Consider the following 16,388-nt stretch of genomic DNA (forward strand, 5'->3'; position numbering starts at 1 on the left):
CTACTGCAACTAAGAAATGATGAAGCTTTTCTGGATGAAGGACAAAACATCTTCAAAGGAACTACAAAAGTCCTGTTGACCTAACTCATCCATCCTGAACACAGTATAAACATCAGAAAATCTGTGCTTGACTATAGACCAGGTTTTTTGATGGTCTACAGCAGTGGTTCCCAATGTTGATCCTTGGGGGGCCCAAACCTGCATATTTTCCATGTCTCCCTGTTCTGCCAAAAGCTGATTAGCTTGTTCAGTTATGCTCTGCCATCCAAGAGCTGTCAGACATCTGAATTAGCTAATCAGTTGTTGTTTTAGCAGAGCAGGGAAAGCTGGAAAATAGTACAGGTTAAGGGAACCCTGAGGACCAGCGTTGGGAACCACCGGTCTGGAGCATAATCTTTTTCTTCTGCTCCACAATACAAAGGGAGCAGTACTGTGACTGGCCACACTACATTTCAAGACCAGCACACTCATGGATGCACAGATTAATGGAAATACACATGCTCCTTACACAACATGTCCATTGAGCATGAGAACAAAAACAGTGTTGGATGGATGTCAGCAATTACACTTGCGCTGCTTTGGGCAATGCATGCTTTGCGCAATGCATGCTTTGCACCAGCTATTAACGTAGGGTCTTATATCGGAACAAAAAAATTGTCGCTTCAAGCCTTGGTTTTATTGATGGAAGGGGTGTTTCTACATGCATAATTACAAAATTGGAGGTCTTTGAAGATATTTAACTGACACATAGATACAGTCTGATTTAAAGAACAAACTGTGTGATTTAGACTCATAATCCATTGTGTCTCTTTGATTTCCAGGCCAAAGAGTCGGAGCTGGCAGTAATCTGTGCCCTGCTGGAGGACCCTGGCTTGTGCTCCCAGACCTTCAGAGAATGGAAACAGTGGCACAGCGAGCTCTACTCAGACATCTGCCAGCTCAGCCCTGGCGCCAACGGCCAGGACGACCTTTCCCCGCTGGCTGCACCTCTCATGACCCACACGCACTCTTTCATTGAGACGCACGTGTGAGCTCGAGAAACCAATCAAAGGCCTGAAATAAACACAGCCACCCACATTTGCACGCACAGAGCGCCACTTAGCTAAACCTTTTCTCCTCATCACATCTCTCTCCGGCACGCATTCAGACTCACACCAACACACATACAAAGGCACACAGTGTAAGATGTGTAAATATCAAAGAGGGAACAGTCGGAGACCTGCGTGTATGAACTTTTGATAATCCTGAGGACCCCGCAGGGTGCCTATTGCATGCCTGAACAGAAAGCATTAATCTTCCTTTGTCTGTGGAGCTCAGTATAAACTCCACACACTTGTCAAGTAACATTAGAAAGAGGAGACTTTTTAACATGTTTGCTCCTTTGTATTCTCTTGGTTTTGCTATTTCTGGTTGCTTTCAGGGGCAGGGGGAGCTATGTAGCAGCAATACAGAGAAGAATCCTTTTCACCACAGCACTGTACTTTTGTACTGATGAACTTTGCACCCAGAGCCACCGGTTCTCCCCCCTTTTTCTGTTTTTTTTTTTTCCTCTCTCTCTCTCTCTCTCTCTCTCTCTCTCTCTCTCTCTCTCTCACTGCATATCTTGTTGATTTCCAGCAACCTCACTGTTACTCTGGGCTGATCAGCTGGGACAGTGTAGTGGGTGAAAGTGAATCCTGTTAGACTGTGAAAGGTATCAATCCGAGCCGGGCTATCTGTTTTAGCTATTTTCATCGGAACAACAACAACAAAAAATTAAAACAAAGCAAAAAAACAAACAAACAAAAAAATCAACATGACATGCATTGTGAAACCATGACATGAGTCAAATACCAAACTGTGAACTGTTTAGAAACCACAGCCTCTGATTTACAGAGGTGCTACAATTCTTCTTGCATCTTCTCTTTCTTTCCATTGTTTTCTCCAATTCGTCCTCTCCTTCGCTTCATTTTCTTTTCAGCTCTGAATTTTTCCCCCTCTAATCTTCAAAGACTAGTGTATATGTGTATACTGCTGTGTATACTGATGTAAATGTTTGCGTTCCACTACCACTGTGATATGTTCCTAGAGGTAGCGGAGGGGAAGACCGAGAATATGTATTTGCGCAGGTGCAAAACAGTTTTTCCCCCCTTTTCATTAACAGCAAATGCAAATGCAAGAGCGTTCGTTTCGAAAGGAGTCACTCATTATAAAGAATGCACTTTGTCATATCTATGTCATTGGCTGCATCACAGGGTCCTACGTCTCATCGGCCTCTCACACTGCTGTTCAAAATATCAGGTAAAAGCATTTGCCGTCTCATTTTCTAAAGATTTGTGTACAGCTTACAATTATATTTAAACATAGAAGACTATATAAATCTATTTACGTTTTGTGTCATAGATATAATGTAAAGTTTGATGTATTCTATGCCAAGGTTTTTGCAGTGTCCACTCCCCTCGCCGTCATCACTCTGCTGACGCAGGGTGTAACCAGTTGAAAAAACCAGGAGGTAAACAGTAAGCCTTACCGGCTGCTTTCCTGGTGACGCACGAGAAATTGCCCACGGCTGATTTGACTGGACAGGGTGAAATAGTGGATCACTTGTGCTACTTTCTTCACTTTCTGTTTTCTCATCCTGTAACATTTGCAAGCTAATTTGACCTGTGCCGCGTGATCCATGCAAAGGTACTGCTGAAGATGGACTTTTTTAGTTGTGTGCTCATAGCTTTTATTCATTTTGTTTATTCGTGTTTATGATTAGTGTTTGAAGACACTCACTGTACAATAACTGAGGCAGGCATTTTTGTCGCTCAGTGGCTGATCTGATGCAGATCCTGCTTTATCACTTGACCGGGAGGTTTCAATCTGATCCTTCGGTTTACACTGAGAGACATGGACACACACACCCAAAGGTTTCAGGTTTGGGTTTGTCTACCTAGAATCCTCATCTGAGTGCAGATGTACAGCTTTCTATTCTGACATTCCCTCCAAATAGACCTCTGATCCAGACTGTCTGTGGATGCATCATGTCATCCATATGATCAGGCCAAGGACTAAACGGTGCCCCCCCCCCATGCCGAAGACCCTGACAGATATGAGTAGCAACTGCTGCATCTAGCACTATATTATTCTGTATTTTCTATATTTTACTGTAGTTCTTTGAGTGTAGGCCCCGAATTTTCATCATGTCACAATGTTGTGAACTCAAAAACACCCCAGAGATATAGTTGATGTTTTTGAATGGTTAATTTGAGAGTACCACAAAGAAACTAAACGATGCAAGCACTTTCCCCGTGCCTCCCAACCTTTCTTTGGCAACGACGGACCGACTATAATGGCATGTCTGCATGCACAAAGCTGTGGAGGAGTCACAATGCAGGTTTAGTCTGCAGACCTTTATCTCTTCTTCCTGTCTTTATCTGTATTCTTCTTACAACTGCTGCTCCACTAACTGTAGATTAAAGAGTGCACGTTATGACTCGTTGGCCCACACTGTGTTAATCCTCCCACACCTCTGTGCGTGCAGACCTGCAGAAACAGTCCGGAAAGGGAGATTCCACTGTGTGTTCTTTCAGGGGTGTACACCTCATGGTACATTGCACAGGTGTGTAAGATGTAAGTTGCACTGCGACATTAAAAAAAAAGGAACATATTGCTCTTTTTCAAGAATAATATTAGCTTACGGTTATTCTGTACATTAAAACTGACAAAAAATGATCTTAAAAAAGAAAGAAAATTACATTTATTCTTCCTAAAGTAGCCTTTTTTGGTTTCATATATATGAATATATATTACAGAAAAAAATTACAGATTGTAAACTTAAGTTGTTGAACTTTGACTTCAATAAACAGAATTCTCTGCACTATGAGTTATGTTGGTTTATGTGTAGCTTTTCTTGAGTTGGCAAACAAAACGTGACACTACAACCCCAAATTAGAAAAGGCTGGGATGATATGGAAAAAACCCACATGCAGTAATTTTTAGATTTACATTGACTTCTATGTCATTGCAGACAGGATATTTAATTTTTTTCTGTGGTCAGCTTAATTTTATTTGTTAATACACATCCATCCCTGCCTTTAAGACCTGCAACACATTCCAAAAGTAGTTGGGACGTGTGGAATTTCTGTGATGATGTCAGCATAAAATGAGACAGGCGACACAAGAAGCACTCAGGATTCAGACATATGATGCAGAGAGAGATTTACTTTTGGTTGAAGTAGAAACATGTGCACCTGGAAAGTCTCCAAAGGCACTGCGTGCAGAGCCTTCAGGCTTCCATTCACAGAGCCCTGGGTTAAGGACGTATGCCATAATCAAAACAAACTCATAATATACAAACGTAGTCTTTAGCCCATCAGGTCCATGATTACATGGTTAGTCGTAAGTTGGACTTTCAGTACTTTCTGCCCTGACAATATGAGGCAAATATCAATTTTTCCTCTACTGGACAATTTAGTTCTAGTAATGATGACAAAAAGTCATTAGAAACAAGACCAGAAGATCAAAACAGCTGCTATCGGTTGGTACTTTCACATCATACAGCTTAATAGTAAAGCTGCACAGAGAAGGATTTTCTTTAAAACAACGATGGGAAATTTCAGCTACAGTTAGCGAGAAGACATGCGGGATAGGCAAGCCTGGGTTTGATTTGTTTTCTTTGATTAAAAATACTTCTCTGCTTCCCTTCAACATGAAGCTGTTGTATTTACTGTGACAGACAGATGTTGCACTATGTGCAGTTTCTCCAGTTACAGCCACAGCAGCCTGTCCTCCTGCAGGGTTGTCTGGGTGGCTTGGTGACTTAGTTGCATTGTGCAAAATGCAATCCGGTGTTAAGGACTCAGCAGTCTCCTAGAGAGCACTCCCCTGCCTTCACTGCGCATGCATCATGTTGGAGCGTTAGCAGCAATGAACAGATATTGCCTTGTTTCTGCTTAAAACTAACTTTAGAATGATTTAAGAGGTTTTACTTTGTCATCTGATGGTTAATAGTCACATTATACCCTTTGATCGCTTGGGTGTAGAGTGTCAGATGCAGCGTCAGACTCAGATGTGCTGCTGTCGCGTTCTGATCACTCTCCTGTCTTTTATTATGAAATAATACTAAATTTATGTGGAAACGATTGTTGTACAAAAGCTTCAGATATCGGTCACTGAGACAGATGATGTCTGGAGTGCGGTTTTTAGCTGAAATGAGGTGATAATCGGTGAATCGCTGCTGACGGTCCAAAATGATGCATGCGCAGGTAGTGCTCAGATGGGGTAGTGCTGAGCTCCTCACACCGGGACAGCATACACAAAGAGGCACAACCAAGAAGCTGGAATAGTTTACAAGGACATCTGTGCCAAATACAAATACAAGGCGTATCAAAGTCCAAGTAATAAGTGGTGCTAAAGGTTTGATATTGCCTTTTAATGTGACAAGGCCAATGTCTATTAACTCCTCATTAGTGCTCATGATTGCCTACAGCTGGTAGTTTCTCTTTGTCAGCATAAAGATAATGTGTTGATAGCAGTCATTGGAGTGAACAATACACAGAACAATTGGAAAGTCCAAGGAACTCAGTGAAGATCTAAGAAAGAGAACTGTAGATTTGCACAAATTGGGAAGGTGTCTTGGAGCCATTTCTAAACAACTGCAGATTCCAAAATCATCAGTTCAACAATTGTACATAAGTACACAGTAAATTTTCCAGAGTAAAATATACTCTGCCAGGATAACATTTGGTCCCAGTCCAAATAGAGTTAAATATACCCTATTATAGAGTGAAATCAGCTCTACTGTCTTGTCAAATCACATGTTTCAGCTCCAATAAGAGCCATTCACAGCATGATAGAGTTGATTGTACCCTGTGATAGAATTGATTTAGCACTGTGATAGAGTATATTTAATTCTATTTGGACTGGGACCAAATGTTATCCTGACAGAGTATATTTTACTTTACAAAATTTACTGTGTGCAAGTTATTCAGATGTCACCACTTTGCCAAAGACTGGAAGACCCAAACTGTCACCCTCAGATGAGAACAAATTTGTTAGGATATTCAGAAACAACCTAGGAACAACCAAGGTTCAGGCCTGCCATGAACTGGAAACTGGTCACTGTCCACAGAGTTAAACATCACCACACTGAGTTATTTTTGAAGAAGTACAGGTGTTTTTTTCAAACCTAAGAACACTGTACCAACTGGCAAGCATGTTGGTGGTAGGACCAGCATGCTTGGCAGTTGGTACATCGGACAGAATGATGAAGAAGGAGGACTACCATCACATTCTTCAATGTCACCTCAAATCAACAGCAAAATGGTTAAAATTTAGCCACAATTGGGTGTTTCAAGAGGACATTGATCCCAACACACATAAAAACTAACAGTGGGTTGATAAAGCAAGCTAACATTAAGCTTCTGGAATGACCTTCCCAAAGCCCCTACCTCAAGCCTATTGAAAATTTGTGGCCTATGCTTAAAAGCCGGGTCTGTGCCAGGAAACCAACCAACTTAAATGGAGTCCACCAATTCGGTCAAGCTGAATGGTCAAATATCCAGCCAGAACTATGCCAAAAGCTTGTTGATGCTACCAAAAGTATCTGGTCGAGGTGCAGCTTAAGGGACATTTAACCAAATGTTAGCCTGCATGTATAATTTTGACCCTGTGTGGATTAGAGAAGATCCAAAATACATTCAAACTTGTGCACCCATTTCTTGTTTTTTTTAGAGTCATTAATGAAGTATGCTGCACAGTCATTCCACCCTGGCAAACAAACAGTTTAAGGACATCATTAAATGCCCAAAATTACCATGACATTCACGCCCATGATAAGTGTATGGAAACCTCTGACCCCAAATGGATATACTGTCATCATGGCATTCCCTCAGTGTTGAGGTTGAACATCTCATAGTTGATTCCCGGATATGATGGTGGACCTGGAGATGATTGAACAGCCCCCACATTGATGCAGACTGTCTCTGACAAACATTGCGCGAGGTTGCTTCAGGAAGCTACTGCTGGTCAGAAGCTTGCACTCTCTCCTTCCTCTTTTTCCTCTTGTCCTCAGTGTTGCTCATCTGCATTTTTTCCAAGACTTCCAATCCTGTGTGGATCTTTGCTCCTCAGCTGTCTACATCAGACAATGGATGTAGTCAAGCAGGTACCAATGCTTTGAGCAAGGGTGTTGCCAGGAGACTCTGAACTTCTGCTTTTCCTGGAGATGGTGTTGGTGATGACAAAATTGTATTTGGCACAGTTCTTCAGAAAAAAAGGGAGTCTTGACATTGCAGTTGCCCACTCCGTTTCTTCCATTGGTTCTCTTCTAGAGCTGGTGATCCTTTCTGACACTGGTGTTGAAGCCATCAAGGAGAATAATTTTGTCAGATGCTGGGATTGTCAATATAAAACTGTCCATCTTGGCATTGAAGGTTTCCTTTTCTTATCATCAGCATCAAGTGTAGGGCATAAGCACTGATGATGGTGGCATAGCATTCACTCGCAAGTTGGAGACAGAGTGTAATCAATCAATTTTGGAAGGAGAGAGTTCTTGATGGCAAAACTGATGCCGCAGGTTCATTGTTTTTCCTCAGGAAGCCGTTTCCAGAAGAAAGTTGCTCCTTCTGTAGCTGGCCTTCTCCTGTCCTTCTTGTTTCACTCAAGCAACAATGCCAAGGTCAAGTTTTTGGAGTTCATAAGAGACGAGAGCTGGTCACCTTCCCGGTAAGTCTGACTTTTTGTTGTTCATCAAGGTTTGTACATTCTATATACCAAATTTCATCACTTGTCTTTTTTTTCTACCACAGAGCCAGTGATCCTCTGGGTGCAGTATTCCAGGGAGGTTAAGGTGAAGCAGGTCACCTTTTCTATCCCCCTCCCTGTTCATGGTGAGCAACGTGGATGCAGTTGATGAAAAACCCTCCTGCTTCTTCCAAGGACCTGAAAACTGAATCACACATCTGCTACTTCCAGATTCACAATCCTGCCCCATCACTACTTGCCAATTGCTGAAAGACTTGTGGGTGTAAAATACACCATTGAAAATCTGCATTAAGGGTCAATCTAAAGATGCCTATGTATTTGTTTCACGTGGGAATGTCATTCCATGCCGACAAACACTTGGTCTTTGTCAGATCCTCAGCAATGGTCCAATGGCTGGGAAATCCTATACGATTGGATTCTAAAGACCTGCTGCAGCTTTCATCCACCTTTAGTCTTTGAGTCACAAGCCATCACCTCCTCCACCTGATGAACCGTTCAAGAGTTCTTGTTTCACCAGAGCTGTTTCATGTTTATTATACCAGTGTTACTGGAGAGCAGATGAGGACCAAACGCAGCTCTTCCTAGGGCTGGTTCAAGCCTCTATGATGATATTCTCTGAGTCTCTGACACATTCAAATTGTACATAAATCTACATTTAGTATTTTTGTAATGCCACATACATTGGAACACCAAAGTATGCAAACAACTGACCAGCACTGTGCATCTGTACAGCATTGTACACCACAATGAGCCTCTGCAAACTACTTTTATTATCGCTCCACCAATGATGAGCTGCACACATAGAAAAGCTCTAAATAAAGAGCATTTAACGTTTTCAGAGTATTTTCTGAACTTCTGAAGCCACATATTGGCCTGAACATATAATTTGTCACACTGGTTGAAGATATCTCTGTCATCATTCAAGTCATCAGTTACAAGTATATAGTGCCCAATATATTTTATTTCCTGGCATATCCTGGCATATTTCCTGGATTATCTCATTCGTGGAACACAGGAAAAATTTATCTCTTGTCCTCTTTACTTCTAACAACCATGACATTTCTCTGTCCTCTTGGAATTAAATGTAATCTCATAGTCATTTCCATATTGCAAGTTCACCTTAGTAGGAGTTGTAGTCATATAGTATTATTTTTATATTATTGCTGTTGCAACTATTCTATTCTATTATATTCTATTATATATTATATTGTATTCTATTATATTATACTTGGGTGTCTTCCTGAAAAAAATGTCACTGAGCCATTTGTAGCAGTTGTATATTCAGGCCATCAGGTGGCAGCAGCAGAACGTGGTTTGGTTTGTTCAAGCTCAGAGAGGTCAAAGAAGAAGTGAGGAGCTTCATTATGGCGGCCAAGGTGAACGTTTGACTTTATTTTTTAAGTGACGTTTGTCATGTTTTACACATTATTATGAAAATAAAATGTGTCTATTAAATTATCGTGATTTGTTCTGGAGACGTTAAGGCATACAAAAGTCAACTGTTAAGATCGTAGGCGCCATATCGCCGCGCTTACAGAGATTTGCTATTAGGCTCGCTGAGTAAATGCTAATTTTTTTTAGTGAAAGTTTTAGTTTTAAAGCAGTTTGCAGTGGTTACGCATTTTATTTTATGAGTGCTTAAAACGTCTATGCAGGTGTCATTGTCTAACATTGACTGTACATTTCACAGCCATCTGTTAAGAGGACAAGTGCTTATCAAATCTGTGTTCATGGAATGATTTTGTCAAATATATAACAGTGAGGCAAATAAGTATTTGATCCACTGCCGATTTTGCAAGTTTTCTCACCTACAACAAATGGAGAGGGCTGTAATTTTATTGTAGGTACACTTCAACTGTGAGAGACAGAATAAAAAAAAAATCAAATCACATTGTATGACTTTTAAGTAATTAATTTGCATTTTATTGCATGAAATAAGTATTTGATGCAATAGAAAAAGAGACCTTAATATTTGGTACAAAAACCTTTGTTTGCAATAATCCTTCTCACACTCTCGCTCTCTTCTGGGTCTCGCTCACAAGGCCAAAGAGCAAGAGGTGTAAACTCCAGTCTCGAGGCATCATGACTGACTGTGTGGGCAGCGAGAATAACAGACCTTGATTATTTTTCCCGTTGGAGCGTTGATTCCTTGAAAGATTTTTAGTGAAAACATGTTATTGGTGTTAAGGAATAAAAACTCAAGCTTATGTTGCACATGAATTGTAAAATTCAGGTTTTGCCCGAGTCATAACAATAGAAGAGAATTTTTTTTTTTTTTTTTTTTTTTTTTTACAACTAAAGCATTATTCAGTCACTTGCCAAAGGCAGACAACCCTGGATAGTTTGCAACAGAGATGGTTGTTCAACTCTAGAAACACCAAACCTTCAACAACAATAAATGGCTGACTACAGCTTGTGGGTTGAATAACATTGTGGAGTTTGAGGGTCTGCTTGAAATAATTCACATTGCTTTTAAACACTGGTATGTAGCCTGTCCTTGCCTGTGTTGAGTATGAAAAACATGAAAAATTTCTCCTTTAAGGTAATTTAGAACATGTAATAAATGTGAGATTCATCACGGATTAACTGTGGACAATCATGACATTAATTGAAATTAAATATTTTGATCATTTGACTGTGTGTGTGTGTGTGTGTGTGTGTGTGTGAGAGAGAGAGAGAGAGAGAGAGAGAGAGAAAATTTGAAAATAATAATGTAAAACAAGAGGCCTTGTCAACATGGAACATTTCAGTCACATTGATTTTGTATGTGCAATTGCCGTGACATGTGACTCATGTAAAACAAGCAAAACAGCTTTAATGCTTTGCATTTTTTAGTTTTTGATCTGTAGCAACTGCATGAAAACAAAGTCTATAGCATGTCAGTCATTTTTGTGTTATGTGTATGTGTTGTATGCTCTTTTGGGGCTCTCATCCAGTCTGGTCCTAGGGTGGGATTCTGAGGTCTCGTCTTATTTTTTGGGTCTCCTCTTATTGCTGGGGTTTTGATACCACACACACACACACACACACCAGCAGTCATAGAGCGTGAGGCAGGGTACACCCAGGACAGGACGCCAGTCTGTCGCAGGGCCACAAACAGACAAACAAACACAGTCTCACACACACACGCACACCTACGGACAATTTAAAGATTCCAGTCCACCTAACCCATGTGTCTTTGGATGTGGGAGGAAACCGGAGCACCCGGAGGAAACCCACGCAAACACGGGGAGAACATGCAAATTCCACACAGAAAGGCCACAGGCAGGAATTGAACCCATGACCTTCTCGAGGTGAGGCAACAATACTAAACCACTAATCCAACGTGCTGCCCCAGACAAGTCCAGTGATAAGTAATTATGAAACAAGTCATTTGTTTTGTGTTTTCATCATATCATACTATTTAATCGTACCCATGGAAATAAGGACAGTAAGGGTTATGGCAATCTGAATTTAATAAATTTGAATAAGGAAAGTTGTTTTTTTTTCCTCACCTAAATGGATGCTGCACTCACTGCAGTTTATTGTCTGGAATAGTCCCAGTTTGCATTTCAGAGCTTCTGGAATTCAAACGTTTTCGTGTGGGTGGTGTTGTGGGGTAATTTTGGGTTTCAGCTTTTTTTGTTTTTCACCACTTTCATCCCTGAATATGTCAATCATGAGTCACTTTTGTGTGGATTAAAGTCAGTAACTGGGACTCCTGTCTTGTTGCGAGAAAGAAACGAGAATCGTCCTCCGTTCTGTTCACACAGCTCCAAACGCTGCGCGGGTCTCTGCCGAGTCAAGTTAGAACGATAGACTCCAATTAATAAATTCAAAGCATAACGCCATTTAAATAAGAGTCCAGTCAGAATTAATAAATTCAACGCATAATGCCGTTGAAATCATTTGACACCTCTTTCCAAATGCTGTAATGCAAACAAGCTGCAATTGATCAAAATGTTTTTTTTTCCTCCCAAAATGAGATGTCCTGCGCTGACATGCAGCAGCCAGCTGAGCTCAGGTCAGCGGTATGGAGAGACATTCATGCCAAAATGTCTGAAAGGAAATGCTTTTGACAAAACTACAGATTTTGTTTATTTATGTCCAGAGATCAAGGATACAGTGACCAATTTCATATTCATTTACTTTAAGACTCAATAAAATGTTGACATAGAAAACCTGTAAAGCCTACATTTAGTACACAGAAAGTTCAGGAGAGAGATCGATAAGGGAATCGCTAAGGAATCGGATCGATAAGCAGAATCGATAATGGCATCGATATTGATAAAGTCATATCAATAACATAACCACACCAGCCCAGGACCTCCACATCCAGCATGTTCACCTCCAAGATCGTCTGAGACCAGCCACTCGAATAGCTGCTGCAACAATCGGCTTGCAGAACCAAAGAATTTCTGTGTAAACTGTCAAAAACCATCTCAGGGAAGCTCATCTGCATGCTTTTCGTCCTCATTGGGGTCTCGACCTGACTGCAGTTCATCGTCGTAACCGAATTGAGTAGGCAAATGCTCACATTCGATGGCGTCTGGCTGCTGATCAACTCGGCGAAGGAGATGTGTTGCATTGTGTGAGGCAAATGATGGTCACAGCAGATACTAACTGGTTTTCTGACTCCCCAGACCACCCCCCCAAAATAAAACAAAACTGCACATATCAGAGTGGCCTTTTATTGTGGCCAGCCTAAGGCACACCTGTGCAATAATCATACTGTCTTATCAGCATCTTGATATGACACACCTGTGAGGTGGGATGGATTATCTCAGCAAAGAAGTGCTCAATAACACAGATTTAGGCAGATTTGGGAACAATATTTGAGAAAAATAGATCTTTCGTGTATATACGAGGTCTGTTAGAAAAGTATTGGACCTTTTTATTTATTGCAAAAACCTGATGGATTTGAATCACGTGTGCTTGCATGAGCAAACCATGAACCTTCGTGCGCATGCGTGAACTTTTTCACGTCTGTCGATTGCATCATTTTCTGGTAAGCAGCCTTTGTGTGAGGACATGTGTAGTGCACTCGGCAGATTTTCATTTCAAGGAAAAAGACCGGAACGACTGGAGCAGCACCGCATGAAATTTTGCCAGAAACTGGGCGACAGCCAGGTGGAAACCATTTGGAAGATTCAGATGGCTTTCGGTGACTTTTCAGTCTTGTGACTATCCGAGAAATTGTGGAAGAGGCATGTCCTGTGAAACTTCAACACGGAGGCGCTTTTGCTCCGCCATCAGTAGCAGCATGAATTTCACCGCCACTCTTTTCATGACCAAATCTTCTGTCACAGTGGAATGTACCGAAAAAGTGCTGATGTCCACCTCTTCGCAATTTCTCGGATAGTCACATGACGGTCCCGCATCACCACAGCGTTCACTTTGGAAATGATCTGGTCATTTCAACATGTTGATGGCCGACCAGAGCGTGGTTCGCTCTCCACCGTTGTGCGGACGTCTTTAAACCGGTTGTACTGCTCCTTAATCTGTGTGATGCCCATAGCATCGTCACCGAAAGCCGTCTGAATCTTCCGAATGGTTTCCACCTGGCTGTCACCCAGTTTCTGGCAAAATTTGATGCGGTGCTGCTCCAGTCGTTACGTCTTTTTCCTTGAAATGAAAATCCGCCAAGTGCACTACACATGTCCTCACACAAAGGCTGCTTACCAGGAAATGATGCAATTGACAGGCGTGAAAAAGTTCATGCATGCGCACGAAGGTTCAAGGTTTGCTCATGCAAGCACACGTGATTCAAATCCATCAGGTTTTTGCAAAAAATAAAAAGCTACAATACTTTTCTAACAGATCTCGGAAATATGTTTTGGATCTTTGAGTTCAGCTCATGAAAAATGGGAGCAAAAACAAATGTGTTGCATTTACATTTTTGTTCAGTGTATATATATATTATAATAGCCAAGTGGCCTCTGTGTATGTGCGTGTGTATGTCTTTGATCGCCCAAAAACCGGGGAGAGCTGACATGTGGTGTATGGTATGCTTATGTATTTTGGGTCAAGTATGAATGCTGCAAAAACGGAAAGTTAATAAGACTAATATTTTTGGAGAAATTATATTTTAGCTAACCAGTAACCAATCCCCCTCCAATTGTGGTGACGATATTCTTGATCAGAGCTGCACACTTCCTGAGTTGCCAGGTTGCCCCTGGTTGTTGCACAAAATGAAAGTTAGAAATGGATATATTGCATCATTTTATTGAGAGTCTTACTATATGTTGTTGAAATAAAATTGGAGTACATATCACATAAGAGTTTTATAGTACTTCTCTAAACTTAGTATGTATCCATAGTTTGTATCTTAATGCCCTTAGCTTGTATCTTGCTAAGCTGAGATAATAAACTGCAATGTTATTGTTGTTCTGACCTCTAGGTGGTGATGGTGGCCGTGCCAACAGTGTTGGGTATAGCCTCTATCCGGGTGCACACTGGTAGTGATACACACACCGGCCATATTTCTCAACAAAAGGTACAACTGTCCCAGAATGTCACCAGATGTAGTTGATAACTTGTCACTTTCTTAAGTATTGCCTCTGATAACATGCTGATTCTGTCAACAGCTGAACGTGTACACCCCACTGCCACCGTTTTCTCAGGCTCACTTCATTTCTGAGAATTCAGGGATTATTGAGCATGGAGTGACTACCGTGAGAGAGGCTTTGCTCCCGCTTGTCCAGACTGTGAAGGTATTTATATTTTGCCATATGACATGCAATAGTATATTTCCCTACATCCCAATACACAAACACTGCTTTCAACTCTCACATGCATTTTAACACAAATGAAGAACCTTTTGTGAGATCAGTGTCACAGTACAACTATAACAGAGCAGCAAAACCACATGAAAGAGGTGTCATCCTGTAAGTGCAAAGTTTTTTCCACCCAGATTTTTGTTCCTTTTGTTTGTGGTTACAAAGCACCATCATGCACGCTGCAAGTGCTCTGTGCAGGTGTGAGTTTTCATACAGCAAGGGGGGGGGGGGGCAGGCAGGCAGAGTAATGTTCATGCAAAAAGAGCTATGGTTGTACCATTTGCTGTGAAGAGATCTGACAGTTTGATGTGTATTAGGGATGGAAACGTAGTTCACACTGACTCAGACATTTTGATGCCTCTGTTTCAGTATTGCAGAACTCTTCAGGATGGCTTATCAGAGTTGGTTTCAGTTTTGTCTGGTGTTTCCCATAGGGTGCCTGTGTCTCCATGAAACAGGGGAGTGTTAATCTTTACCATGCAGGAGAGGGTAAGTTAACGTTAGGAGCTTTAGGCCTCTCTTACACCTAATATTTTTCCTTTCTAAAGCTCAACATTTGTAGTATTTTTAAGCACCAATCTGGCAAATCCTGCAATTCCTCAATGGCCACTTGAGTCCACATATGCACCCATATTAAAATGTCCCAATTTAGAGCAGGAATAAATGTGTTTACAGCCTGGTACAAAAAAACATTTTTGCTCTGTATTGCTAGTTTTCATCCTTTATGACAACTGTTTGGGGGAGTAAATTTTTTGTAACTCATCAGTTTAAAATATTTTAAGCCATGAAGTTACGCATAATTAAGAGTGTGGTTGCTTTGAGTTACAGCTACTGTTTGCCATGAGCTGTGTCCAGATCCCCACTAACACAGACCACTAAGACATGCTCAGGCACCGGACTATGACTGCCCACTGCTGTTAGTAGTTAGATTCTGTCCAACCTACACATGTGCAATAAGGATAAAGACCCTTCTTGTTGTCACAAATCTGTGCTTCAGAGTGAAGTTTCATGTTATTTCATTTGTACGTTAGTTCCTTAGGCCTATTAGCATGTAGCATGATACAGTAAACCTCACGTAATGGATTCAGGTGGACCAGTGAATTTTGTCCGTTATAATCGAATTTTGCTATATGTATAAAACGGACAAAATCCATTATATGTATGTAACAGATTACGTAGGTACAGTCAGGAGACAGAAAATGATCTATGGGGAATCCCAGCATCAATTAGGCTTATATATTTCCTTGCTTAAATGCCTGACCTTGAAGAAGGACCTGCCTCATTTAATGGCTGGGTCAAATCTTTCTCTGAAAAAAATAAACGCCTGCCTTAAATAAGTGCCGGGCATTATGTGCATTAAAAAAGCGCTACATTTGGTCGAGTCACTCTTTTTTCTAAGTCTGCTGCGGAGTGGTGCCTTAAAATCCTAAAGCCTGATTTATGCTTCTACAACTCTGTAACTCTGTGGCCATGTAATGGCGTTGATGTGCGCATGACCCTTATAAAGTTCTCCGTCGCATTGGTGGGCATCTTAATGCAATTTGCTGCAGGAACAGTGGCTTTTTCTGGATCAATTTATCCCTCAGTGAGCTTTACTTCTTTATACAATCATCAACCTCCAAACCAACGGTACGGTACGAGCAATTTCCCTCCATGAATTGCGGGTCATTTGAGTGTCTCTGTGTTGTAAAGTTGGTCATATTTCGTTCCAGTATTTAATGATTGAAATGTAATCGGCCTGCGGACTGCAAAATTCTTTAAAATATGACGGGAGAGGAAGGAGTGAAAGCAGCAAATTGACCAATCACAGCCCTTGCAGTCTCCGCCTTTTCGACCGGTCTATGGAGAGGGTTCGCAGGGATGCAGAGGGCTCTGATCTAAAGTGGGATAGGGATATGT

The 16,388-nt window shown here is 41.2% G+C and overlaps 2 protein-coding genes across 2 annotated transcripts in view; both read left to right on the forward strand.

The window, feature by feature from the left end:
• The window catches only part of si:ch211-26b3.4 (connector enhancer of kinase suppressor of ras 2), a 438,839-nt gene extending 436,401 nt beyond the window's left edge, over positions 1-2,438 (forward strand). The window contains exon 24 of the mRNA XM_034181376.1: positions 822-2,438. Within this exon, the coding sequence (XP_034037267.1) occupies positions 822-1,031 (210 nt within the window). The 3' untranslated portion in view covers positions 1,032-2,438. The remainder of the gene's footprint in view (positions 1-821) is intronic.
• Positions 2,439-9,046: 6,608 nt separating this feature from the next.
• The window catches only part of apool (apolipoprotein O-like), a 65,394-nt gene continuing 58,052 nt past the window's right edge, over positions 9,047-16,388 (forward strand). Inside the window, exons 1-4 of the mRNA XM_034181854.1 lie at positions 9,047-9,107; positions 14,111-14,206; positions 14,298-14,423; positions 14,924-14,978. Of these exons, the coding sequence (XP_034037745.1) occupies positions 9,096-9,107; positions 14,111-14,206; positions 14,298-14,423; positions 14,924-14,978 (289 nt within the window). The 5' untranslated portion in view covers positions 9,047-9,095. The remainder of the gene's footprint in view (positions 9,108-14,110; positions 14,207-14,297; positions 14,424-14,923; positions 14,979-16,388) is intronic.

The sequence above is a fragment of the Thalassophryne amazonica genome, chromosome 11 (assembly GCF_902500255.1).
Source record: "Thalassophryne amazonica chromosome 11, fThaAma1.1, whole genome shotgun sequence".
Taxonomy (NCBI): Eukaryota; Metazoa; Chordata; class Actinopteri; order Batrachoidiformes; family Batrachoididae; genus Thalassophryne; species Thalassophryne amazonica.